Source organism: Tauraco erythrolophus, chromosome 18, assembly GCF_009769465.1.
Source record: "Tauraco erythrolophus isolate bTauEry1 chromosome 18, bTauEry1.pri, whole genome shotgun sequence".
NCBI lineage: Eukaryota > Metazoa > Chordata > Aves > Musophagiformes > Musophagidae > Tauraco > Tauraco erythrolophus.
In genome coordinates, this window is record NC_141482.1 from 16,051,374 (window position 1) to 16,079,333 (window position 27,960).

Here is a 27,960-nt window from a genome sequence, read left to right on the forward strand (position 1 = left end):
GACATTACTGAGGAAGAGTAAAAGCCACGTGAGAAGCACAAGGGGCTGAAGGACAGTACACGCTGAAAATGATTTTTTAAACAGTTTTTCCTCCTGCAGTTTCTGGCTGTGTCTTGAAATCCCGGTCTAGCCATGTTCCCTTCCCGCATGTCCACCCTCTCCTTTTCACACCAGACTGCTGTCTCCATTCTCCTCCCCAAACTCCCCCCCAGCTTCCCCTTTAAGTCCCCACACAGGAAGGATGCCAGTGATGGCACAAAATCCTTGTGCAAGAGCCTCTCAACTCCCAACGCCTCTCACTCACCTTTGGGAAACTACAATCCCACAAGACATCCGTGATCTACCCCCTCCTTAAGGAAAATGCGGCTTCACACACTTTCACCAGCTATTCAAGAGAAAGCACAAGAGTTTCCGTTACAAACCCCAAGAAAAACAGGAGTTTGCTTCAAGACCAACCGTTTCTACTTCGGTGTTAAAAGATGGGCTTCTCAGCCTTTTTGGCAAAAGGCTGTAGCACAACTTCGTGTAACCACGGCAGGCAGATACCTTCCCAGAGTGGCAGGAGCCTGATAAGTTCAAAGGTTTCTGCTATCAGGCCCACTCTTCCCAGTCAGAGTCAAAGAACAAGACCACATTCAAAAAGAACGTAAGGAAACAGAAAAAACAAGCTGTATTTTATACATATCATCCAAACAAGTGACAAGGGCTTTTCTCCTCCAACTAAATACATCATACAATGCACATACACAGACCTGGATACTTCTGCTACATCCTAACGTGTAAGACATTACAGCTTCTCATTCAATGATCACAAGAAAATCAGGTTTGGGGAGGTCAAAATCACACAGATCACTAGTGTAGAAAATTGAAGATGGCTTATAAAGGGTCCCGAACACAAAGCTTTTCCTCTCATGAATTTGCTTTTTTCCCCACCTGCGCTTGGAGAGAGTCATCCCAAACACCCCAACTGAAAGCAGCTGCCACGGGAAACGTGCACAGTCTCGCAACAGCTCTAAATAAAGGTTGTTCCTTCAGAAAGACCTTCAGGGATTGCTGGATTTTGCCTTGTTGCTTTAAAATGCCACTGTGCTTAATGAAATCAGACACCTAAAAGAATAAGGTTATACTATATACATTTAAAAAATTGAGGAAAAGGTCTCTAAAAATATGCTCTTGAACGTCACAAAATGCTCCATCTGCTCAGGTCTGAGGAATACTTCTGAGCTGTGCTGCAGCTTGCCAGCAGAGAAGACCAAGCTAAACCAGGCTGTGGCAAAAAAAACTAAAAGAGAGGGGCCAGCCCAGCCATTCCCCTCGGCCACCGGTCTTCCCCCAGCAGAACTCACCTCCTTCAGGGACATTCAGTGCGTTCAAACAGCAGCAAACCAGATCTGCTGACAAGGAACCAGCATCAGATGGGCCAAACACTAAAGAAACCGCACAAAGAGGAGCGGGACAGGATGGGAATGCATGCTAGGGAAGAAACCAGAGGCACTCCTAAACATCAGAATCCGTAAAAGCACTAATTAAAGCTTGTTTTCACGGGGGGGGGGGGTCAGGCATCAAAGTGGAAACGCCAAGGGAGCCTCACAAGACCGCTCGTCTCTCCTAGGTGACACGAAAACAACGTTCGGATGCGCTGCGGAAGCTGATGGCCACGTGGCTTGAGCCAAGAGCACCAGCGCTGGGAAGAGAAGGAAGCAGCTTTTCTTTTTGGGAGAGAGATCTTTCCTATCACCACCGATCTCCTGCCCTCCGAAAGCCGTGCCAGAAGGGGTAAGCAGACAGTCCTACAGAGATGACTAACGCAGCTGAAGCCAGCACACCCTAGAAGGTATTGGTAAGCTTGGCTGCCACAAGCGTGAGAATCTCTCCGATCTTTTTCTGCCAGTTCTCTATGTCCTTGGAGACATCACACCAGAGCTCTCCGTGGCGAGGTTCAGCATTCTCACAGCGCTTCCTCACCTCTTCTTGTTGCTCCTACGAGGAAGAGAAATGACAGTTTGTGAGTCTCTCAGTGCCTTGGTTTGCTCCAGCACAGAGCCAAAAATCTAACCACCCCCCTCCCTGAATCAAACACTCTTTCCAAAGCTTATGGTGGTTTGTTTTGGTTTGGTTTTTTTGAAGGTCATATCAAAGCCCGAGACAAAATTCAGTGGCAGCAACTCTCCTGTCCTGCTGAACAAACTGGCCGAATTACAGTCAAGCAAGTTTTGGCTACAGGAGAGAAACTGCGGCAGAAACTTCCTTTGCATTACCACCCGCACGAGATCTGTCAAGTGAGAGGCCTCTCTGGAGTCAGAAGACAAACACTCCCATCATTTCAGTAACACCGGGCAGTAAAAACTGCCAGAAGAGATTAGAACAGACTGTTCCTCCGGTTGTGTTCACGTGCAACCTGCACTTGACACTTGTGAAGAAACACAACTAATTACACAAACCCAGCACCGCAATTACAGGAAAGTCTCCGATGAGAAAGCTTCCATGTTACAGAAGGAAGATTGATTTCATAGATTTTTGCACAAACTAGCAGGACTGCGGAGAGCAAAGCAGCCTGAAAGATAGCTCAGCTAACGACAGAGCCCTTTAGAAACCACCACACAGGCCTGTTCATGCTCGTTCGTGACCAGGCGTGACGGCCGTGGCCTCATCCGTGAGCCACGCGGGCGGCAGCGCGCTCAGCCCAGCGCCGCAGCAATCCCCAGGGCTGGGTGGCCAACACAGAATCATAGACTGGTTTGGGTTGGAAGGGTCCTCAAAGATCATCCAGTTCCAACCCCCCTGCCATGGGCAGGGACACCCTCCACTACACCAGGCTGCCCAAAGCCCCATCCAACCTGGCCTTGAACACTTCCAGGGATGGGGCAGCCACAGCTTCTCTGGGCAACCTGTGCCAGTGCCTCACCACCCTCTGAGGGAAAAATTTCTTCCTTATATCCAATTTAAATCTCCCCTCTTCCAGTTTAAAGCCATTGCCCCTTGTCTTTACACACCCTTGTCAAAAGTCCCTCTCCAGCCTTCCTGTAGGCCCCCTTTAAGTACACATCAGCAAGGGATTCCTGCTGCCTTCCCTGGCTCCCTGTTCCCAGGCACACACTCACCTCTGTGCCATGCTGGAGCTCAAACTTGTAGAAGAAAGCCCAGGCATCCCCCAGGTCAGAGTCAATCTTCACCGTTCGGTGGAACCATTCTCGGGCCTTGGTTATCTTACGCTCACTCCAGAACAGTCTGCGGAGAAAACCGAAAGCGAGTCAACAAAGAGCCTCTCTTTAGAGGAACGTGGCAATCCACAAGCATTCCAACTTCAAGGCTCTAAGGTATCTCAATTTTTTGCTCTCCCAAGAAGGAAACAGCAGATTTTGTAGGTATCTGCTGACTGTCCTTCCCCTGGGAAGGGAAGAGACACGAGAGGACTGGAAAGAACACCCACGACTTCCTTTTCACTCTGCCCCGCAGGGAAGCAAGTTCCGTCAGCCCCAGGAAGAGACAGACACTCCTGAGAAGGGAATTATTGCTCTCTGAGCTCAACCTTTCACTCTTGGAGCTCAATCTTTGCCAACTCAATAGCTTAATTCCAGATTTGGTGGAGAAAGAGACAGGAACATATGCCTACATCTACTTCCTCTCCTCCCATTTCTTAATATCTCAAGTCGATGTCAGCATCTAAGAATTAATGAAGTTCTAAAAGCTGAAAACTGCACGCACGTTCCTAGAGCCATGGCTGCGTGCGGTCACACGTTCACATCCCCAAGGAACACTCCCGTGGAGCAGACCTCCACTGGATTGTCAGCTCTACTTCACGAGGAAAAGCGAGCACGTAAGCTTCCACACTCCAACCCCAGCCTGGCGCCCGGCCCGACTGCTGCCATTTCATCAAGGTCCTCATGAATTCTGAAATTTCTCCCCAGTAATTAACCAGCTGAGTCAATAGTCTCTTGGTTTCACTCCTTTGCATTAAAGAGTTCACTTGAGCTAGCAGAGTCTTTTATCAAATCAGCCAGCCATCCCTCATAAAGAGCTTAGCCAGTCATAAAATTATACAGCTTATGTGATTGTTTTTAAGCCCCATAATACTCCTGATTGTTCCGTGTTAAATAAACTGTGATTTAAAAGAGCGCGAACAATGATAGCAGAGGGCTCACCACCTGTGAGTAGTGGCCATTTTCGGCAACACATTTAACAAAAGCTTTTCCTGATGTGTGACACTACGGTATTACTGCACCTACGTGATGGGAGGTGGAGGCTGTTTGTGTTGGGATTAGCTGCTAAACTGTCTGAGGTTGCACCAGAAGGGGCCTGGAAGCAGTTTCCATAAAGCAAAAGCAACATTTTTCTCACTTGCTGCTAAAGCTGAACAAGTCAGCTGTCATTGTCTGGCAGAACCCAGTGGTGCAGTCACTGGAGTGTATCCTACAGTTTTCTTGGCTTACAAAAATGAGTTGTGAAAGAATTGGGCAACTGTTTGGGCAAAACGCTTCCTGCATTAACCTCTTCTGGTATTCACAGAGGAAGAAAAGGAAGTTTGTTCCAATCACAAGTGCCGTAGAGCTGTTCACACATCAGATCAGCAAGGATATGGCATGGGTCAATTCTAAAAGCGTTTTTTCCACCACTGGAAGCCTCACAAGGCCATCTAGACAAGAAGACAATTCCTAGTAGATTATCTTGCCCATTTCAGAGAAGCAAACTGCAGTATGACTGGCAGTCTGCATTCCAGAAAGGGCCACAACTGAAGAAAACTGACATCACAGAAACTCAGGAGAGGAGAAGTCTAGGAGAGCACAGAATCTAGCTCAGCATTAAAAATATCTGACAGGATACAGGATAGAGAGAAAAGACAAAGAATACAATCAGCCACACAAATATTGAAAAATAACCAGCAAAAATTGTCCTTATTTTCAGAAATACTTCAAAAATATCCTATAAAGCTTAACTAAGCCTGGTTCATCTGAAAACCCACCGAAATCCCTTCCAAGGGACACAAAGAGAGCCATTTTCAGAGTGCCAGTACCCAGCACTGGAAAAGGACCATGTGACCGTTTTGCTGCCTGTGCCGCAGTCCCAGAACGGCTTGAAGGTGGGTTGACATCCCCTGCTTTGAATCAAGGGAGGGACGTGCACAGTCACTAGGAGACAGCTTGAGAGCTGCTACAGGCTTGGGGGCTTATTAGAGCTGCTTGAGTCAATTAATTAATCATCACGGGTGCAGCCACGCAAAGAAACGGGAATTTTTACAACATCAAGCACAGGAACTCACTTGGCCACAGCCAACAGGACATGTGGGTCATGTTCACACTTCTTGAGAGCATCCACACTCTTGGTCTTCCGTTGCGGTCGCGCTTCAAGGAAAATTGCCTCCGACCACAGGATTCCTTAATGAAGTCAAGTAGGAAGATTGTTCAGCGTTATTTCCGAGATTAACCCTCCCCATCCTGTCGTCAGGCCAGTGCTCCCCAACGCAAGCAGCACTGCTGTCCCCACCCTGAGGGTTACCCATGCCCCAGCCTCATCCCACACCGCTCTTTCTGCACGGATACTTCATTCAGCACTCTGAATTTTTAGCTGCCACGTGCACCACACTGGACCTTCAGATCTGAAGGTCTCTGCACCACAACCCTCCTGCAGCTTCAGCGCTCCCGACGCCGGCGTGCGCCAGCCCGGAGCTCACGCCACGCAGACGAGACGCTGGAGCAGAGGAGGGCAGCTCAGCATCTCAGAAGCTAAAGACATCCATCTGAAAGGGAAATGGTAGTGCAGAAGCTGTCCCAGAAGGTGCAAAGCACACCCTTCGGAAGCGGTTTCAAGGAGAGCACCACAGTCTTATTGATGCTGGCTCTCCACACACACGATGAAGGACAGAGTAGGTCCAGGAAAGCCAGGTTTAATCCCTAGTTCTTTTCACTGCCAAAAGCAAGACAGGAAATATGCTCAGAGGAGCATGAAATCTTCAGTTTGTCACGTCAGCCAACCCTACCTGCTGATCAAAGCCAAGCCTGAAGGCTCGTGTCTGCCAGGACTCCATCAAAGTGCTCCCGCTTCCCATGAACTGCACCACGGGAACAAGCTCTGATGACTGCAGCGACAGACTGGAGCAGAACTCAGCTCTTCTTGCTCTTTATATATAGGGTCAAGCCACATTTTTCAGGCCTCTACATTCAGGTCAACCCTAACCATTCTATGATTCTGTTGAGGACACAAACACCATGATATTTCAGTTTTCCTTTGTGCAGCCTGCCTACATCAGCCATAAGCAACCAGGAATCAATTCAGCAATCGATGGACACAAGCCTCTGGTTTACATGACCATAGGTGTCCAACGAGCTAATTCCTGCAGGCTTTTGTTCTGGTTTGTAGAGTTTTAAGACAGAGCTGGAAGCAATTTTATCTAAACAAAAACTGAGATCCTGCTGCCCATTTCCATAGCAACAGGCAGATTCTGTAAAAAAGCCTGTGGTGGCAAACACTCATTAAGCATTAGGTCATTCCCAGAACGAAGTGGGACTTGGGTGGTATTGCTCTGCTGACCCACTCGCATGGTGAGCAGCTTGCAATGGGTTTATTGTGTCGTAAAAGTCACTTAATTTGCAATTATTTCACTGGGACTTCAGCAGTCACCAAACACCTCTCAAAACCCAGCCTGAAGGCGAGCTGAAAAGGCTTGCCCTGCAGTAGAATACTACAGTTTGTAGTTACTTGATGTCTTCTTCCCAAAGATGTCAACATGTTTAAATAATTCAGCCTTCCTGCAATTCTGCCAAAAAACAGGGAAGCGTTATGCACTTTCTCCTGCCATCCCAAGAGGCAAATGTCTCCACTGCTGGTTAGAACCAATTGACTTACGTATATGACCTGTGTGCCTTCTCTTAAATGAGTTAAAATAATCAAAAAACAGGACTAAACATTTATGGTACCTGATCCCCTAATCGTGACTGCAACTGAAATTAGCTGCCAGCACAAATTATTAAGCACAGAGTTGGTGCAACCAGTGCAGGCAAACCAGCAATGGGAAGTCTCCTACGGCCAGCTCTACTCCAACGAGACAGGGAAAAACCCGTTCTTTTCCACTGAACTTCCTAACTACAAACACTCCAGAGTCTTTCTTCAATTTTAAACGTTGGCAGACTTCTAACAGCTTCACAGAAAAGCCACCCTATCCAAGATGCTTTCCCAGGAAATCTGGGAACAATCTGTGGACCACAGACCCAATAATATACTGGATACTGCAGCAGAACAAGCACCAACCCATGACCTCTGTGGTGCGAGACAGCACAAAGCAACTGGGATTCTTCACCAAGACCCTCAGTGTTTCATTTGCAGAAGGATGACTGACACCTCTACGAAACATAGTATTTTGGGACCTGGCCAGAAAAAACATCTTGGAAAAAGATGTGTCTTTATCAACTGGGCAGAAGAATTGTGTCTAAGGTAGAAATGAGATCCAGCTCACCTGAATTGGGGCATTCTTGCAACGCCTTGGCCATCAGAGTATTTGCAATATTCTTCAGCCCAGCTCTGTACTCTAATCGCACAGACTCCAACCTGGTAAGGAAGAGACTCAGTGATGGTATTTATGACAACATATTCACTATGCAGAAACACACACAAGTCACATGGAGGTCACTGGAAACTGCAAACATCTGCCCATATTCTGAATATGTATAGGTGACTGACATCCTCCCATTCCTCTCCATGTAAAAATAAACATGACCTTTATTCTATAATGGCCCAGATCAAAACCAATCTGAAAAAGGGACTATAACATAAATGAAAGATCCCCAGGGTTTCATGCTCTGTGCACTACGACTATCAGTAAAGAAATAACTAGTCCCCAGCTCCTTAGAGTAGCTACATACTAGCCAGGATCACCAAGCATTTCTGGTATTCAGAAAAAGTTGTTAATCCAGAAGAAACTCCAGGATGGGCATGGTCATAAGCTGCAGCCTCCAATGGCTGAGAAGATGTGAAATAGCTGGCCTGAAGAATGCGTTGGCTTTGTAGCCCAAATTCAGTTCATCTCCATACAACTCACCAGAGATCTGGATTCTTTGGATTCTTTAGGCGAGACTTTTCCAAGATGGCTCTTGCTCTAGTCAACTGCCCAACTTTCTCCTCCAGCCTGGACAGCAAAAGCCATAGGGGTATGGAATGGGGGCACTTTTTCAACTGTTTTTAAAAAAGAAAAAAAAGGTATGGTAATATGTAGATTTGAAAAAAATCTTATAACCTCTATAGAAAAGAATTTCCCCCCCTACATCCTCCTGGAGAACTTAGAAGAAGAGAGACAAAGCTGATTACTTCACTCAAATTTCTCCTAGTCAGTCTGACCAGCACAGAAGTCAAGTTTCTCCAATGTCCAAAACAGTTGGGTACCTCAACTCTGACTGAGCCATCCCAGTAGCAAAAGAAAGAAAACACCTCCACCAATAACACATCCACAGTCTGAGCTCCATCTGGAGCTGGAGGGCTCTCATACACGACCAAGCCACAGGAACAGTGTGCAGGAACAGACTGCCTCTGAAGCCTGGGAAGCCATTAGGATGTGACACTGGCAGAAACCTGCTCCCACATCACTTTAGTGGCTGAGGAGTTTCAGAAGCATTCATACCCAAGGACACAACTACCATTTAAAAGAGACCTGAGAGCTCTGTAGGTCACCTCCTTTTACAGTGTTTATCTAAGAGGTCGTGAGGAGGCTTTTCTTTTAAGAATTCTGCTTTTAGTCTTTACAGGTCTTGGAGAATTATTGTGCAGTGACTGTTTTCCTACCAGGAGTCAAGCATACAGCAAACTCTCTCAAGCAAGAAAGTGAATTTTGCATGTGGATACTGAGAAATTCTTGCTGCTTATTTCAAGGTCTTAATTTTTTTGTTTTAACCAATGTCAGAGGACAGAAATCATCTCTTTCATCTGGGAGAGAGCCCTCTCCATTTTGATTCACAGACAGACATCTCTCCAAACCAGAAGCACAAAGCAAATTTGCAACAACATACGTCTTACCCCTAGATTATAAGCCTCCCGTGCTCTCTCTACCAGCTCTTGTTGTTCCTGGATTTGTCCTTTCATCATCCACAGTTTGGGGAAGTCCTCATAGTGCCTCAAGGCTTCCTCACAAAGCTCCTGGGCTGCAACGATGTTCCCAAGCACCCATTCCAACTTCACAGACTTCATGAAGACCTGAGAACAAACCAGAGCGGTTTATCACTAGCAGCCATTGAAAAAACATTAGCCCATCAAGGCAGTGGGTTCCCACTTTCACATACTCATTGGAATGTTACTGATTAGATACAGTCTGAAATTAAAAAAAAAAAAAAAATACCAGAGTTAAATAAGAGTGGGAACAGGTAACAGCGAGAAAGGTAAATGCAAATATTAAAGGAGCTGGAACAATGTGATCAACCTGTATCTCACCTATTAGTGTAGAGTTGATATTTATATAAAATTGGTATAAAAAGCATAGCTTTAAGAGCACAATCAATAAACAAATTTGAACCTGCTCCATTGGCACAATCTGATCTCCTCAGATCCAAGCTACCAAGACCACTTATTCTTACTTATGGCTTCAAGTTGCAACTGTTGTTCTGTTAATTACATACTGCTACACGACTTTTCTGCCTCCAAACACCTTTCTTTTAGCTACACCTGGAAGTTCCAGCTGGGAGAAACACATTACGGACCGAAGGCTGTTTCACTACTCTTTGATCTCCATCCTCCCCACTCCCTCCACCATGATTTTGCAAGAGAGCCACTAAGTCTGGGACTGGAGTTTCAGCCACAGCTGCCAGCTGGAGAGAAGCTCCCTGGCTGGCAAAAGAGGAAGAGGACAGTGTAAAAGATCTAGGATGGAGCACAAATGTGTGGGGGAAGGAACTAAACTATTTTTTCTTTTACTTGGACAAGATAAAATGGTTCTGCACGAAGAGCTGAAAATCGACAAAGTTTATCATAGCAGAAGTAACACTAGAGACAAATACAAGAGCATAAATTTAAACAACAAACTCGACCAGAGCTGTCTTTAGCACAGTAAGCATAAGTGAGTCTTCTATGAAAGCATTCTCCTTCTCTTTTTTCCAAGATATGCTTTTATGCAACACGAACATTATACAAACAGCTGTAAACTGGGAATTTCCTGACTTTTGCCATTTGTGTAACAAAAAATAATGAAACCCTTCGCTTGATCCTAGCCCTTTTTTCCCATCATGCCGTGATTTCGTGTCGCAATTCGCTCGAGAAGCGCTGCAGCAGTGGCCACACGCCTGCAGAAGGCGATGGCAGGGGGCCACGCGGGCCATCACAAAGGCTGCAGCACTGAAGGAACTCCTCCACGGCCAAGAGAGGTCCCAGCCTCTCCACCCTTCACACATCCTTACCCTTGCAGTGGGGGCACTGCTGCGAGCCTTGGCCAGCAGCCTCCTTGCTCTCTCGTATTCATTGTTTTCCGACTCGAGCTTCACGGCAGCCAGCCAGATCTCCTCGCTGTTGGGGTTGGCCTGCAAGAACATCAAGTGACAGACAAACACATACAGTGAATCAACAGCAGATTTAATCCTTCGTTTGATCCAGATTAAAATTGAAATCAGAGCTTTGTCAATCCACACCAGGAGGTTTTTTTTTCAGTTCAAGCTCCTCCCAATCTGCTTTGACCTTTGAAGTTTATAAAATTCTCCAAAACAGATGCGCAACACAAAGATACATGCCCGTTTAGAAGCTGGATGCTTCTCAGTTGTTGAAAAGCACTAATGCTTGATCTTTTGAACTTCCAGTTTAAATACTGAGAAGATCACACAGTCTGCCACAATGAGACCCTCGTTTTATTATCCCTAAGCAAAAAAACTGAAGCTTCAATTCCCAACTGAGGTCTGCGAGCGCTCCTCCAATAAAAGTCATTTCAGCAGCAACCACGTCAGGATGGTAACAAAAAGCACCCAGAACAAATTTGGGAAGTAAATATCTTTTACCTTCCATCTCAAGACCTGTCATTTGGGTTTGCTATCACTTAGCTTTTAAGCCTCATTCCCGGTGTTAGAACTGTGCCTCTCCGTGCATCTTTCCTTCAGCATCCAGCAGACAATTCCCTTCATTTTGCTGTGGGTTAGTGGGTTTGGCCCTGGCCATAAGCAAAGCAGTAACACCATTAATTAGGGCAGACCACTACCCTTTTTATTGAAGGGACAGATGACCCAACACAAGGGGATTCTGATCCACAACTGGCGTTGCCGAGAGCCATGGCAGTAAAATTAATGGTTTGTGAACTCAGAACCTGGTGTGGTGCTACTAAAAAGAGCAGTAACGCAGTCTTGCTTCCAGCTTGCCGCTAATTTACAGGAGAACGTTTGCCACATGAAACAAAGAAAGAACAGCGGAAGTCCCTCATCATTTTGAAAGGCAGCAGTCAGCAGGTGTTGACAGAAAAAGCCTGCTCTATTCTTTACCAGTCACACTTCACACCATCACACAAGTCGGACATACCCACCTGGAAAGCCAGGGCCAAAATGCTTCTGGCTGCTGGCACATCTCCCGCCAGCCACTTCGACTTGGCTCCCATGAGCCAGAGCACTTCTGCTTTGGGACAGTGAGCAACAGCTCTCTGCAAAAGAGCCTCCAAGGATTCTCTGCAACAAGAAAGAGCAAGTTCCAGTCACTCAAAACGCTGCCAAAGGCGAGCTCTCTCACACCATTTCCACTATCGCTCAGCGTTATAAATACTGTCGCAAAGTCCAACGTTGTAAACCTTGATAAGTTGTTTCATAACAAGGAAAGGGTGGGGTCTTTTTTCACGAGGGTTCTGAAATCAGCACTCCACAAACGGCTCATTGTTCAGACACCTTTGTTTGATAGCCTCTGCGGAAAGACCCTGCACACAAACAGCTCATTTGTCTTGGAAAGAGCCATTCTTCCTCACAAAACTTAGCAGCAACTGAGACAGGAAGCTTTTCACAATTATTAGATGAAGTTGGCTTGATGTCATTGAAATTTTTTTTCTCCTCTGGAAAATATACTTTCCAGGTAGAACAAGGGGTTTAAAAGCCAGCCACCACTGGGAAACATGGGGGAATAACATCAAAAGGAAAGACATACTTGTTCAAAACAAAAGAAAAAAAAAAAAAAAAGGCTTGAATGAGGCAGAACTCAGCATCCGAAATCAATTCCCCACTAAAGCCCTATTGGCTTTAATAAGGATGATTTCACATGTAGAAATGGTTATTGCATAGATGGTTTGCTTTATTCTAAACTTTGGGCAGAAAGTGTCAGATGTGTAAAGCTTTATGGATAAATTTCAAAATAAGAGGCCTGAACTGTGACAGTGTAACACTAATTTTAACAAAACATGGGATTCACATTCACAGTAGGTTTAATCAGAAAATGCCAGAGATGCTTCAGCAATAAAGTAGTTTATCGATGAAAACTAAACCAAACACATGCTGTATTTCTGGGTGATTTGTATTTTCAATTTTTTCTAGAAATGCCTTCTCAAATATGACAGTCCCCACCTTGCCTATTCGTAGCTATTTTAACCGAGTAATCCTGATTGCCAAAAATCTTTTTATGACTCCATAAAAAACAAAGATGCTTTGACCACAAAGAAGGTCAGACCTGCAGACAACACCAGTGAGTTTCCACCAGAGGAACTGACTCTGCACGTGCAACACACCACTTCGGGGATCACCTCGTAGCTTTTCTTCCTCTCCAGTCCACCACCCTGTAACGAGGATGAACCCCTCCACCCAAGGATCATGCAGCACACGTACCTGGTTCCGTGGTTCTTTTCAAAGTACGCTGCTCGCAGCCACACGCTCTTCTTGCTGGGGAAAACTTGCAAGGCATAGGCATAAATGGCTCGGGCACACTCCAGAGCGTTGTGAGCAACACACTAAGGAAAAACAGATGAGAACTAAGTCAGTTCAGGGCTGCACTGAAATCAAGGGCAAGAAAGAATTGCACATGGATAGTTCAACACAGAACTCAAGAACATCTTGCCAACACAGAACTTCTTGTACCCAGCACCAGAAGGACACAGAGCTGCTGGAGCGGGGCCAAAGGAGGCCAGGAAGATGATCTGAGGTCTGGAGCACCTCTGCTATGGAGACAGGCTGAGAGAGTTGGGGCTGTTCAGCCTGGAGAAGAGAAGGCTCCGGGGTGATCTTATTGCAGCCTTCCAGTACCTAAAGGGGCTACAGGAAAGCTGAAGAGGGGCTTTTTACAAGGGCATGTAGTGACAGGACAAGGGGCAATGGATTTAAACTGAAAGAGGGGAGATTTAGATCGGATATAAGAAATTCTTCCCTCTGAGAGTGGTGAGGCACTGGCACAGGTTGCCCAGAGAAGCTGTGGCTGCCCCATCCCTGGAAGTGTTCAAGGCCAGGCTGGATGAGGCTTTGGGCAACCTGGTGTAGTAGAAGGTGTCCCTGCCCATGGGAGGGGAATTGGAACTAGATGATCTTTGAGGTCCCTTCCATCCCAAACCATTCTGTGATTCTATGAACTCAGTAGCTCAGAGCAATACATGAATTGGGGCACCATATATAACAGAAGTCTAATTCTCTTTACAGGAAGCAGGGAGGAAACCTTCAAGCGTCCTTTTACCAGAGCACAAGAATCACTGGCCTTTCAGTGGGACTGACACACACACGCCAGCTTGAATCATCAGTCAGGCATTGTAAACGCTCTCATGTTTGCACTTAATTTTTTTTTTTTACAGGCAGAACTGTAAGCACGAGAGCATATGCCCCCCTCCTGCTGTAAGCCCAATTCAAGGCCAGCGAAGTGAACGTTTCTCATGCTGAAATATAATTTAGCTTTTAGTGCATGTTCAAACTACTCCCCTAAAGCAAAGAAAGCCTGGTAAAACTTTTACCCACTCCCCTGTCCAGTCTTACATTAACCCATGAGCTGCAACGTTTATGCCTTGAAACTCAACTCCCAGTTCCTTTAACCAGACCCTCACATCTGCTTTTACTGATAAAAAATGTCATTTCCCAGGCTGCAGTTCAATTTCCCTCAATTAAAAAAAAAACAACCAAAAATCAGCATCACAGCTGGACATACACTGTCTGCGTCTTCCATCCAGGTATGTTTCCGATCTTCTTCCTCAATCCCAATCCCAATCACAGCTCGCATGATTGCCTGGCACGTGGCCACACTTCCAGCTTTATCACATTCCTCGGCATCCTAGAAACAAGAGTAAAGCCCTGCTCATTTTGAGAAATCAGCACGAGAAGTTCGATTCTGCAGCAGCAGTTCCTCACGTGCAAACACAGAGACATCGTGGGTCACCACCATATTAACAACATCTTATTACTCAAACGTATCTTGACACCAACTGGCGAGCCCACACCCATGAAGAAGGTGCTGTAACTACACAGCATCAATCAGAAGTTGGTTCCAGTACCTAAAGGGGGCCTACAGGAAAGCTGGAGAGGGACTTTTGACAAGAGTATGTAGTGATAGAACAAGGGGCAATGGCTTTAAACCAAAAGAGGGGAGATTTAGATCGGATATAAGGAAGAAATTTTTCACTCTGAGGGTGGTGAGGCACTGGAACAGGTTGCCCAGAGAAGCTGTGGATGCCCCATCCCTGGAAGTGTTCCAGGCCAGGTTGGATGAGGCTTTGGGCAACGTGGTGTAGTGGAGGGTGTCCCTGCCTATGGCAGGGGGGTTGGAACTAGATGATCTTTGAGGTCCCTTCCGACCCAAACCATTCTGTGATTCTAAGAAACAGCACGTCAGCTGCAGCCACTGAACAGGACTGAGTGCGACAACACACGACCTTTCCAGCCTGAAAAGTCTCCTCTGACAGCTCCACTGACCTGCCCTGGGTTGGGCCAAGCAGGGACCTGGCCAACAAAACAATGTAAGAATTTGAGAAAGAAGAATCGTAACAAAGCTACCGACCTTTTTTCAGCTTTGGGCTGATTACTATGTCTCAACAAGGGCTAAGCAATAGCTAAATTCAGACGAAGACACCCTTGGTGACTGTGAAGTTCAAGGTGCAAAGGCTCTTCCCAGAGTACGTATGGAAAAGTGGAGTTTTCTGACATACGAAGCTTTGGGAAAGCCAAGCACATCGTGCTTGAACTTGTTAAAAAGACCTCTGATCAGGTAACAGAAAGGGAACAATTCTAACACTGAAAAGGAACTCGAGAAGACCAGGATGCAGAGGCTATAGTGGTGGTTTTTAAAATGGAAATTAACCTTTAATTGGTTTACTGCTGTAAAGGAAGTTATAATTCTTTTGGATGTTAACAAGAGTATCCATTTAATATTAAATACTTTGTTCATTATCGACACTATTTTAAGCAGTGTGGCAAGAAGATTTTGCTGCCTTGACCCACTGTAAGTGATTTCAGTGGTAATTTGTTTGAAAGACTTATGCTTACACAAAGCACAGTACGTACTGAGGAGGAAAGAGGTTCTTTTAACCTCAACATCAAGACATTTAGGTGGCAACAGCCTTTGAAGCGTCTTACTTCGAGCACCACAGCTTTGGAATGTGACCAAGACACTGGCAACCCAAACAACTCCTTACTACTTTTCTAGTAGAGAACACCAAAAATATGAGGACCTGGGACTGTGTTTTGCAAATGTCACTGTGCACCACAGCTCCACATGTCAGCTGTGACCACTGCACACAGTCTGAGGACTACAAGCCAGTGAAGGACTAACAGAGTATTTCCTGCCTGCTGTATATCCAATATTTGTATTGACTTCTGACAAAGAGTTATTTGACAAACAGCTACCTTTTAAGCCACAAGAGATATATGCAACACACACATAAATCCTTCACTGGAGGCCTAAGACTTCGTCCTACCTAAGGCAGCAGCTGCTTCATCCTGAAGCTGGTTATCTTCCAAGACAGAAGTAAACCAGACACTTCTCAGCTCAACACGCACTTTGCTACCCCAGTGTTGGCCTTGGCCCTCCTCGACTTTTTAGTTGTGCCTCTTGTATCTTCACAAGGATCTCCACTGATAAACCTAGTGCAGAATTACTCCACCTTACAACATCTAGCATTAGCAGCCTTCAGAACTCAAAGAGTTTCTCTGGGTCTCCGACCGACACCAAGCAAATACCTGGATCCACTGCTCTCTGTTGATTTCCACACCGTTAGCCCGAAGAGACGTGATGGCTCTGTCAATGATTTTCTCCACCATCTGGGTGTTCCCATTGGCTTCCTCCAGTTTGGCAGCCGTAATCCAGATGTGACGATCTGTTGGAATATTCTCACGGGCTTTGTTAAGGACTTTACGAGCATTCTCATACGTCTCCAGCCTTGCCAGTGCCAGCCACAGCTGCGGGGCAACAAGAGATGTATTTTAGATTAGGACAAGGAGTTGACAACGCCGCCGTACGGCAGCGGCAGCCCAAAGAGATAAGCAGCTTTCTGCTGGTTGCTACCAGTTGGCAATTGTCCTCAAGCAGGCTGCAGAATACAACGGAGAAACAGCAGGAACAGAGTCTGCCGTTGTCCCAAAAGCTCAGTCCTGATCACCTGGAGATATCACCTCCATTTGCTGGGCTGCTGCACTCAGATGTTCTGCCCACATCACCTTTTAAACAGGTGAATATTCCACTCCGGTTCAGCATTCCAGGAACAAGCAGCCTTGTTTTAGATTCCCCAGGCTATACGTGTGCTCGTGTCAACAACTGTCGAAGCACTCAGCACAAACAGCAACGGGGCTAACTGCCTACAGCAGGCACAGCAGCACACTGGCATGACTAACACAACAATTATACAGGAAAATGAGGCATATAACGACCACTAGACAAGGAACTCTGGACCAAAAAAAGCACAGTCCACTACTCATCATATCCTTCCCTCATTGTGGCATGAAGTGCATGGTAGAAAACTCACACCGCACTTTGCCTTTTGTTTTCAAAGCTCTATTGCCAGCCTGAAGTGATGTGTAGGGGGCTGCTTTATTTTACATTTTTTTTAAACTTACTTCAACACTAGTTGGACAGCACTCCACAGCTCGACTCAGCATGATCCTGGCATCCTCAGGTTCTTCTAACTCCACAGCTGCCTTCCACAAACGCACCGAATTCGGGACATGCTCAAGGGCTGGAGAGGGAAAACAATTATGTCAATCATGACCAGGCAGTTTACCAAAGAGAACTGTGTTTTTTAAAGATCATGTATTAAAGGCTTTGTCCTACTACAGATGAATTTTCCTGAAAGAGAGGAGGGAGGGAACTACACTTATATTAGCTCCCGCTTCAACAATGAGAACTTAAAATCAGAAATTAAAAAAACTTACTTAATCATTTTAACTGGAAACAGGTTTTGGAGAGCAAAGGGCTTTTTCCCTGTACAAGCTGTACTTGCATCCTCTCCAGCTGCACAAAGCCTCCAGTGATGGGGGACCCTAATCATGCTGATTCTCCCTTTATAAAAAAAGGAGCATCTTCAATACTAACCAGTAACACAACCTTATTCCTTAGATGTTGAAACTGTTCCTGCACAATTTAGTTTTCCTGTGAGCGTCTCCTGACAGCTTAACGCATCCCAGTTCAGCTTCCTGAAGAGTTTTTTAGTTCCCCTATGCAAAAATACCCTAAACCACTGAATCCAAAGTGTTCTTTCAGCAACCCAATGACAGCTCCATCTAATTAAGTGTCTTTCAGGCTGCTTTAGTCCCAGAGTTAGCTACTGCTGGTAGAAACATTCTCTGCAGACCATCCTAGACCTGCTGTCTGAAATATTAAAGTCTAAACAACAACTTTTCTCAGCCTGTCTCTTCATACCCTCAGATCTTAAACATACACCGAGAAACTAAAGGGGTTTTTTTTAGCCTTTTGTCACCACTGCTTCCAGCATGGATCACCAGTATTCGCTGCATTGCAGTGTTGGTTTCACTGCTTCCATGGTGACTGTACACAAACGCACTACAGTCACAGAGGACCGAGCACATCTTTCTCCAATAAAGCAGGCGTAACTGTGGGACCACAGAAACGGGTGGGAAGAGGCAGCTAAACCTATTTTGAAACCAGCCAGGCTCCTAGGCTGCTCCTTTAAGCATTCCTGCAAAGGCAGAGGCACACTGCTGAGCCTGAACTTCAGAGCACACCCCAGCTCGACAGAAATGCATTTCTAAGCAGCAATGCACTGAGGGCTTGGGCATTAACCGTTTCTCCTCGAGTCTGCAGCAGCAGGAGATTCTTCCGAAGCACTTCAAGTGAACAATATCAGCCTGCAAGAGCTGAAAGCATCACTCAGCATGACAGAATATGTTTTCATAGATAGAGCATTCAATTTTTATACCTCAAGATGTATTTGAAACACTCGGCTTGCTGGCCCCTCCAGTCAGAGAGAGGCCTTAAGAACTCCAGAGGTTCTGCTGGATGGCAGGAATGCACACAGCCAGCAGATGAGAGAAACACCTCATGAAAGATCAGCAACGCTGCCTGGCAGTCAGCCTTTTTTATTTGGAGAGAAACACCAGATTAAACTGCCATTTATCTTAAGGCTGTCCATACAAACAGCTCCAAGCATCTATTACTGATGTTGCCCACGTAGCAGAGAAGCAGCGAGAAGATGCCAACAGGCAGAAACTGGAAAGAGAACGATGAATCATGTTCCGTTCCACCACCAGCTTTGTATCAGAGATTAAGTAAGTGATTTCAAAAACTGAAGCAAGATGTTTTTCTCTTTGCAAATACAACGTTTAAAGCAAAAATCAGTGCTTAACACGTTAAGTTGCAGCTTTCACACAAGATGCTCTCCTACCCCAGCTGGACTCAGAAATCTATTTCTGCTCATGTCCAAGTGTTTTCCTGTTCAGCATCTACTATTGTTCTTGCAGAAGGACACACAGAGTCACAGGAGAGATGCTTCGCAGCACACTGCACTGCTTAGCCAATGAAAATAAAACCAAGCTACCGAATAGTTAATATCTGAACTCTTACAGCTTCAAACCCACCAACCTTTGAGTGCCCTTCTCTCACCCATATGCAGCAGGAGGGCATTTCATTTACATGCCATAGTAAGAAGTAGGAGGCAATTTACTGCCTTTGAAGCCAAGCCATTTAATACTGTAGACTGCTTCACAGAGATTTAGTAAACGAGATTTTAGTAAATCCAGACCCTTTCCCCTGTCTAAAGTCACGATATATAATTGATGCAATTCCATAGTCATGACGGATCTAATCTCCACTGAGAGAGGAGCAACATCTTAAAGTAATAAAATAAGTAATACTATGAATCTGCGAGGAAGACCTGGGTTCAGGACAACACAACAAACTGCTGTTGGAGATCATTGTTTGGAAAAGACAGTAATTCCACAAAAGAGGAAAACCTCCAAGTGCAATACGACAGAAGATGTAAGGTTTCATTCAGCAAGCACCAGAGAAAAGCTGTTTGCCAACAACACGGAATTTGCTACCCTGAAGCAAACCCCAAGGCCCACCAGGCTCAGCAACATGAGAACCCCGAGGCCTCTAAAGCTCCTCCACCAGGAATCACGGTGGTCTCCAACAGGTTACAGACAAGTTGGAACTCTAACATAAAGTCCAGTATCTTTTCCAAAACGTATCACAAGGTGACAACTAACCCACCCTTTTCTCCTTAGAGCATCATTTTTATTTAATCCCTTTCACCTACCTGTCTAACTTTGATCCAGTTGGAATTAGTTTTGGTAATTGGAATGTCATTCTGCAGTTGCTCAGTAACAAGTTTTCTGCTGAGGGATGTTTTACAGGTGCTACAACTAGTCTACTCTGACTCAACAGCAGCAAGCTCCATTGTTAAGGCACACATTAACAACTATTTTCAAGGAGACAAAAAACCCACTTTAAAGACTTACGGACAGATATGAACAATTCACAACACAATAAAAGCAGAGGGAGACTCCAAGGCTTTGTTCCCTGACCCTGCAGAAGCTCTCACCTTTCCTAAGGACGCGTTTCTTCGCACGGATATCTGTCTCCAGCTCTGCTGCTCTTATATAGATTCGGACCGACTGCGGGAGGTGGCGGACAGCTTGGGCCACCACGGCCTTGGCTGTATCTCCAGGCTGAAGCCGAGCAGCTTCTAACCAAACATCTTCACTCTGTCAGGAAAAAGAAAACATCTTCCTTTACATCAGAACAAGGACTTAAAATGAGAACTTCTAGCTAAGTGTGTGTCCTTTTAATACTGCATATAGTGAAGCTGTATCAGGCCATATCTGATACGAGATGAACAGAGAGATGCTGCTGCTCATAACCAGAACCTTTTCCTACTGTCCTGCACGGATCAGCAAGGAATTCTGACCTTGGGGCACATCTCCGTTCCTTTCATGATGAGGTTTCGAGCCACTTGGAGTTTGCCAGTGACTTCCTCCAGTCGAGCTGACGCTATCCAGGCAGGCGGATGATGAGGATTGGTCTCTCGGACAGATTTCAGCAGCAAACGAGCTTTCTTGATATCACTAAAGGAGGAGGAAAGACAGGTGGGAAAAAATTCAGCATGCTAGCAAGCAATTCTTCTGAATCAGTAAGTACTTTACAGTCGGTTCTTCAGAGCCACACTCAGATGTCCAGTAACTGTGACCTCAAACGTTTCCATGTTGGTGACACAAATTATAAACTACCAAAACAAGCTTACAAATATACACTAACACAGCAAGAACACAGTGAAAACTGGTTTCGTATTTCAGTTAGATTTTTAGGAATCACAGCTGGGCATTTGCAGCTGGAAGCTGATACGAACAAGCATTGAGTTAAGTCAAGTATTAGTATCAACATCTGCACATATCACTGACTTAAACAGCAATTCTTTATGGAACAGGTGTCAAACTTCAGGTTAAAGAGGTTTTCAGGGTCATCCATCAAGCCTAAACTACCAGCACACAGGTACCATTAACCAGGTTATTTCCTGGCTGGCAGGCAGCCACACACTGCCATCATTCTGGCATGTTAGTCCAGGGATAGAATATTGATGCATCCAGGTCAGATGCTAAATACACCAGTTGAAAACTACACCAAATCTCATGTTAAAAGAATACATTCTGAAAAACTTACCTACCATCTCTTACAAATTAAATGCTAGCTGAAAGCCATCTGCTCAGACACATTTCCATTTATATGCAGGATCGCAGCCATTACCAAGAGGATAAACCAGTTAATCCTTCTTAAACTTACTTGATGTCTCCTCCATGTGTGGGAATCATCGAATTCAAATCTGTCAAATATCCTTTCGGGTCCACTACAGTCTGGCCGCTCACAGAGTCCGACACCTGGGAAAGTCAAGTCAGCAAATGACCATCCACAGCCCCCCAGTCTGCCTGCACACATTGAAGACTGGAGAAGACACTGCAGATAGACAAGAAACCTAGACAGTCATCTGTTCCCAGAATCGAGGAAGGAAAACACAAAGCCTTGCTTGTTAGCTTTTTTCCACTTCTAAAATCCGTGACACTAACATTAAAAATTCAGTATCACTGAAAATCCACAAACCAAGTAGCTTGTCTTTCAGTCAACAAAAGGTCTTGCAGCTCTGCCAGCTAAAGCCCATCTTTTGAGTTTAAACCAGATTTAGATGGGAAAAATCAATGAAAAAGAACAGAAGTCAGCAACAATTTAAAAGTAGTATTTTTCAGCATTTTGTCCTGCATCTCAAGGCAGGACACGAGTCATCCTTCCCCTGGTACAACTGCCAGTGCTGTTTGTCTGAAATCCTCCTCTGGTATACCAGGGCAGTCTGCTCTCCCACAATGATCAAGACTTCCAGAGACACTGTTATTTCTCAGGAAATTCTGATAGCGTAGAAGGCATGAGATTTGAGGAGGAGTGCAAAATTTCTTTCCAGTCACAGCTGAGCTATTCCTTCTGTCCAGCACCCAAGAGAAAGACAGACTTTTCTAAAACCAGGTCCTAAATAGCAGCACACCGCCAACTCCGGGTGCACCACTGACAGATCCTGCTTTCTAGCATCCTTACCTGGCTTAGCCTCATATCCATCAAGGTATTCCTGGCTTGGCCAATCTTCCTCATATCCAATTCACCTGTCCCAGGTGTCATTAAACCTGGTGTCATTCCTCCTGGGTACGGAGTATTCAAGCCCCCTGGATACGGAGTATTCAATCCACCAAATTGCTAAAAAGAAGAGCAAGAGAAGGACATTCCAAACCACTCTTCTGAGACTTCAAAGTAATTCAGGCTGTCAGCTGATCTGCTCTTCTCCAGTGGCTACAGGACAGAGATACCAAAACCCCATAGATACTTCTGAAACAGTGGCTTCCCTGAATCACAAAACGTTTCTCATCCAGGTTTTGCAAATCTGTAGGTAATTACTCAAGTTTAGTCAAGTCAGTGAAATAAGTAACAAGAAAGTGAAAAATACGAGCACGTTTAAACAAGAATATCTACAAAGAAGTCCTGTGGACATCTGGTGTCAGTCAGCTTCTCCTATAACTGTTCGACCACAGTAGCCTGCAGCCATGTAGCAACAAGATAAATTTCTTAATTTTCAGTTGACTGTAAGGCAAATGATTTTTAACCCAGTTGCTCCAGGGTTGAGCAAACCATTGGGTGAAACTGAACTTTATTTTCTGTTCCATTTTTGCAAAACGTTGTTATAACGGAAACAGAGGCTGGTTATGCTCACCAAAACTCACCATCACCATTCTACAAGAGGTCAGAAAAGAGGAATAGAAACACTTTCTTCCATTTTTAACACAAGAGCCAGGCTCTCCCCATCTATCCTCGAGCTTTCTCTGGTAACAGGCATGCACTGAAAGACTCCAGCAAGCACAGGAGTTTAACATCCAGTAATTCCTTTGACAGACTCAAACTACAGCAGGCTTTGTTGGTCAAGTATCTTTCCCCACCGCCCCCTCCCAATCCCACTATTGAAAGCACAGTTTAACCCTTTTCTCTAACTAAAAACCTTTCCCAGGTTTGCTTTTGTACTCACTGTCTGGCGTGGGTCCACAGAAGTGTGATTCTCCCCCGACTGTAAGTGCTTTGCAAAGAAGCTGTCGGGTACAGGAGTCAGCTTCTCGTAACGGGGATTCCTCTGGCGCTTGTTCCTGGCATCACCAACCTCTGGAATACTCAGCCACTCTTCTTCTGTGACCTCTGCTAGCTTCCGCTATTAAAACATGAGTTGTCATCGTTCTTTGCTGTACAACTTTTTTCTTTTTAACTCCTCTTATGCCTTAATACATTTTTTTTTCTTGAAAGAATTCAGATCAATTAAAGACCTAAAGGTCAAAGATCAGATTTCTTTCTAATCCAACGTAGAAAAGAATTAGATGCCTTTAATTAGAATTTGGTTTTAGTCCAGATTGTGATTCCAAATCAATTTTGTTCAGTGCTACAAATATTCAGATTAACCTCAGTGCCTGCAGCATTGAGTGTTTTATTACTAATCATTAAACAATAGCTTAATCAATACATTGTAGTCAAAAGAAGATTTAGAATCAGGAGATCCTGCTCAACCACTAGTTCAATGCCAAAAGGTTATCAGTCTCTCAAAGACAGAACTGTCTTGAGAACTGATGTGAAGCCACAACAAAGCACAAAACAAAAGCCTGAAATCAAAATTTCAGGCTTCGCATTCGTTTACTTGTTTTTCCAACAGGGAGTAACTCTAACCCGGAGAATAACCAAGTATTTGTTTGCTAACACACAAAATCTGAACACAGAAATGTAGAACACACACCACCCACTGCCTGTATGTCATAAAGATACAAACCACACCTCAGGCAACGTTTTTTTCCCTTACCTTCAAGTCCGAGAACTGCTGCTGGATCTTGGGCCGCTCCATCCGGTATTTTTCGATTTCCTCTTTCTCTCGTTGTTCCCTTAGGAAAAGGAGTACTGAGGTTATGCTCAAAGTGACATTCAAAGTGTCGATATTATAGAAAAACGTGTTTGATGAGAGCCAAGGCACAAAGAAACCACATTTTTTCCAAGCTTATATTACCAGCATTATGCAAGCAGTGTCTGACCAAGCAAGACAGTATCAGGGTGTAAAACCAGACATCTCCAACCAAGTGGGTGTCAGTCCTCAATGTCCTCCTACCTGCAGACCAGGCAGTGACTTTAACAAGCCAAGTGACACCCACAGGTTTACCAGAGCCCTGCATTACACGACTTTTCTAACCATTTCCAGTGAGCTGTGCAGTATGTGATGTGTTCAAACCAGTCACTCAACTTAATGAACTACAGGGAATCTTAATTAACTGCAGCGAAGCAATTCAACCACATCATCTCTCACAACAAGCTGTGCAAAATACTCGTCATCCTTAAATCCTGGAGCCATGGGGTCAAAGGTACAGCAGTAAAGCAAATAAAAACTGCGTACGCTTCCAAAAACACACCCAGCAGACAAGAACAAAATCTGAACTGGGAAATGGAAGAGGTAGAGGAAAACTGAAACACAAACTAGAAAACGCCCTGTGCCAGTGCTGTAATTTATCATACCTTCTCTCTTTTCTGCGTTCATCCATCCTCTTATCCAGAGCTGCATAAATAGCATCTGCTTCCTCGTCATCTTTTTCATAGGGACCGCTTGAGAACAGGCTCCCAGCATACCCATTGAACTAGGAATTCAGAGAGAGAGAGAAAAAAGAGGGAGAAAAATGAAAAGCAAAGTGGCACCCTCAGGTTAAAGCTCCTATTATGCTCCTGCTGCAGCCAACAGCTGCCCAGAACAACAAAAATGCATGAGCAGGCTATTTCTAACAACACTGCACCAGACTGACACATCCCCAGCTTTCTTCTACCACCCCAGTGTTCATTCTCCCACACCATTTCAAAAGCAAAATGCTTCAAAACTGCTTCTCTTTCAAAATTGCTTCTATTAAGCAATGAGATCCCAGTATAGAAAAGCCATTTTCCTCCATTAACCACTTTTTTTTTAAAACTACTGAAAGCAAACAGAAAAAAATAATGTAACATTTAACGAACCAAAGTGGGATTTAAACACAAGGGACTACACAGGCCACAGAAAGACAAATACATGTCAAAGCACAACAGCTTCAATTTCATTTGTGCAGGAGAACACAAAGTACATTCCCCAACGTACTTAAACCAGTATTTTATTTATGGATCTCTTCCCGAGACTCTCGGGGCTCTGTAGAGATAATTAAACCACAATATGTGGACCAACACCACAACAAAAGTCTGCAAGCACTATGCCATTACGTATAATCAGGTCTCAACTGAAGAAAGAAAGAAAAAAAAATAAAAAGGAAGTGCTGCCAGCAAACTACAGGAAATTATGGCCTTGAAACCTCAGCTAATCTAGGTTTTCATAGCAAGAGAGCAGGGAGCTAAAGGAGTCCTCTTCCACTTGGGGAAAAACACCTCCAGGATGATGGAAATCCTGCACCATCCCTGGGAGTGTTCAAGGCCAGGTTGGATGAGGCTTTGGACAACCTGGTGTAGTGGAGGGTGTCCCTGCCCATGGCAGGGGGGTTGGAACTAGATGATCTTTGAGTTCCCTTCCAACACAAACCAGTCTAGATTCTAAATCTCATCACCTCATCATAATTGGTGTCGTTCAAATCCTCGTCATCATCATCAGCCGTCTGGTTCTTTTTCATCTGGTCCCCAACAGTCCTCTTCCCCGGCGGCGCGTGCCGGTCGTCCACGGGGTCGTTGGCATCGCGCGCGGGGCCGATGTCGGAGCGGGTGGTGAAACCCGTGGCCCTGTGTCGACAGACCAGTGGCAGCTGCTTAGCACACTGCACGGCAGGCTGGCACAATTATTATTTGTAACAGACAACAAAAACACTGTTCTTTTGCAAGGACAGCACCAGCCAGCCTCCATCCCTACCATAAATCCTGGGAAAAAACTATCCTTTTACAGGGAAATCTTTATCCACAAACACTGCAATCACACGGCTCGCTGCTCTGCCATCCGCCTGGTACTGGGAGATGCTCTCTCTTCCCATTTGTCTCACTCTCAGTGGCCACATTAGAAAAGCTGGTCCTGCAGGTTGTGGGGCGCCATGGGGTGGGAGCCTGAGCACAGGGTTGAGGCGACCAGGGCTCACGGCAAACGCCCCATTCCATATTTCCCAGTATTTCTCAAGGCACAGCCCACAGAATCATCCCAGCGTGAGGATACGAACGGATATGGCGGAGAACGGGCATAACTCACACCGTAAAGGGCAACTCCCGGTGCCCACCCGCCTCCGACACGGCCCCTCGCTGTTCCAGGCACAAACGCTCCGGGATTTAACGGTTCTTAACGGGGCCTCACGCACGCACCCAGCTACAAACCCCGAGACACACAATCCCCCTCCCAGGCAGCGGCGCCTAAAGCCCCCGGGAGCTCATCCCCGGTACCGATCCGCATGCAGACACCGAACGGCCGATCCGAACGGTGACGCGGCCCATCGCGCAGGGACAGCGCTCGGGAAGCCGCGCAGGCCGCGCGGCCCGGCCTGCCCCGAGGGGACCGCCGCAGACGGGGCACTGGCAGCCGGCCCGGCACGACGCGGGGCCGGGAGGGTCCCGGCGAGGGGGGCGGGCGGTGAGGGGGGCCCGGCGCGGGCGGTGAGGGGGGGCCGCGGCGGGGAAGGCCCGGGGGCAGCGCCTCACCCGCGGCCCAGCCCCGGCACGTAGCCCAGGGGCGCGGGCATGCCCAGGAACGGCTTCTTCTTCTTGTTCATGGTGCCGGCGGCGGAGCGGGACCGGGACCGGAGCTGCTCGACCCGAGCTGGGAGGCGGCGGAAACGGCGACGCGAGCAGGCGGCGCCAGGGGGCGGGGCTACCCGGGCGGGGCCGCGCGGCACTTCCGGGGAGCAGAGCGCCCCCTGGCGGCGCGGCGGTCCCAAGCGGCGGCGGGCGGGGCGGGCGTGAGCGGGGCGCGCCGCTTCCAGCCCAAACCAGTCTGTGATTCTGTGATTAAACAACTGGGATCTTTTTTTGCTGACTGATTATGGAGCCGATCCCTCTCCTCTTGCGTTTGCAATTGGCGGAGCAGGTGCTGCGCTGTTCGCGTGGGGCCAGCGGTGCCGCGGGCTGCTGGGGCTGCGCCTGCAGCGGGGCGGCTGCGGTGGGGACGGTGAGGGTGATGGGGATGGGGACGACAGGGATGCTGAAGCCGTGCCACCGCAGCATTCGAAATTTATGACTATTGTTATTAGGAAACAAGTAGCTACTGATGATGGCTTAGAACATCCCCGGGAGGTGGGCGTCTCTGGCCGGGAGCAAAGCCGACACTCCAGATTTAGCAACACCCCGCCAGACCGGGGGCAAAAAATGGACAAAGGGGCCAGAAATGTCCCAGCAGGGCCCAGAGCTGGATGAAGCCCCCAGCGCTGGTCACCCTCGTCCCTCCCCAGTGCTCGCTCGCAGGGCTGCGATGTGCCAGCCTTGCTTTTCCTTCGCTCCGCTCCGCTTCCCACCCACTAATGATTTCCAAGACAAATTATTTATCAGCCATTTTTTATGCTCATTCTTCTCCAGCCCGGGGGTCTCTCGCCCCCGGCTTCGCTGCATGGAAGCAGCAGGGACGGCCATGCCGAGGGACCGAGGCATCCCGCGGGGAAGGAGGGCATGGATCTGGCCCCTCGGGGCTGGGCAGAGCAGCAGCCCCTCTGCCTGCACCATCCATCATCCCAGGGGACCCAAGACCATCCCAGGGATTGCTGCCTCAGTTTCCCCAGCTGGCAGCACAGGGCAGGTTGTTCTCGCCCACCCACGCCAGGGGTGTCAGGATTAATTCGCTGCCATTTGCAAACTGTCCCGGTGCCACTGAGATCCGTGCCCCGCTGTAATGGAGAACCAAAGGGTCCTTGTCCCTCGGGAGAGGCTCAGGGTCACGGACCACAAAGGCAAGGGGGAGCAAGAGGGGTGCGAAGAGCCCGGGGCTGGTTTGGGGGCTGCAGCCCGTCTCACAGCCCCCTCCCAGCACCCAGCCCTGCCTCCCGCTGCCAGCCCCTGCCAGGTTTCCACACTCCAAACCTTAGAGCAGAAACCAGCTGCAGGGAAGACAAATAGCCCCATTTTGCATGCTAATGGCAA

At 46.7% G+C, this 27,960-nt stretch overlaps 1 protein-coding gene across 1 annotated transcript; it reads right to left on the minus strand.

The window, feature by feature from the left end:
• Positions 1-647: 647 nt before the first annotated feature.
• PRPF6 (pre-mRNA processing factor 6) lies at positions 648-26,617 on the minus strand. Its single transcript, XM_086622864.1, has 21 exons — positions 26,533-26,617; positions 25,467-25,635; positions 24,406-24,524; positions 23,705-23,783; positions 22,892-23,068; positions 21,916-22,071; positions 21,118-21,212; positions 20,249-20,405; positions 19,883-20,045; positions 16,941-17,059; positions 16,068-16,286; positions 14,044-14,166; positions 12,747-12,868; positions 11,471-11,609; positions 10,368-10,487; positions 8,998-9,174; positions 8,030-8,163; positions 7,448-7,539; positions 5,258-5,372; positions 3,102-3,228; positions 648-1,980 (listed from the first exon to the last, which is right to left on the minus strand). Exons 1-21 carry the CDS (start codon positions 26,601-26,603, stop codon positions 1,828-1,830), a joined length of 2,826 nt encoding a protein of 941 aa, XP_086478990.1. The 5' UTR covers positions 26,604-26,617; the 3' UTR covers positions 648-1,827.
• Between the last annotated feature and the right edge of the window lie 1,343 nt (positions 26,618-27,960).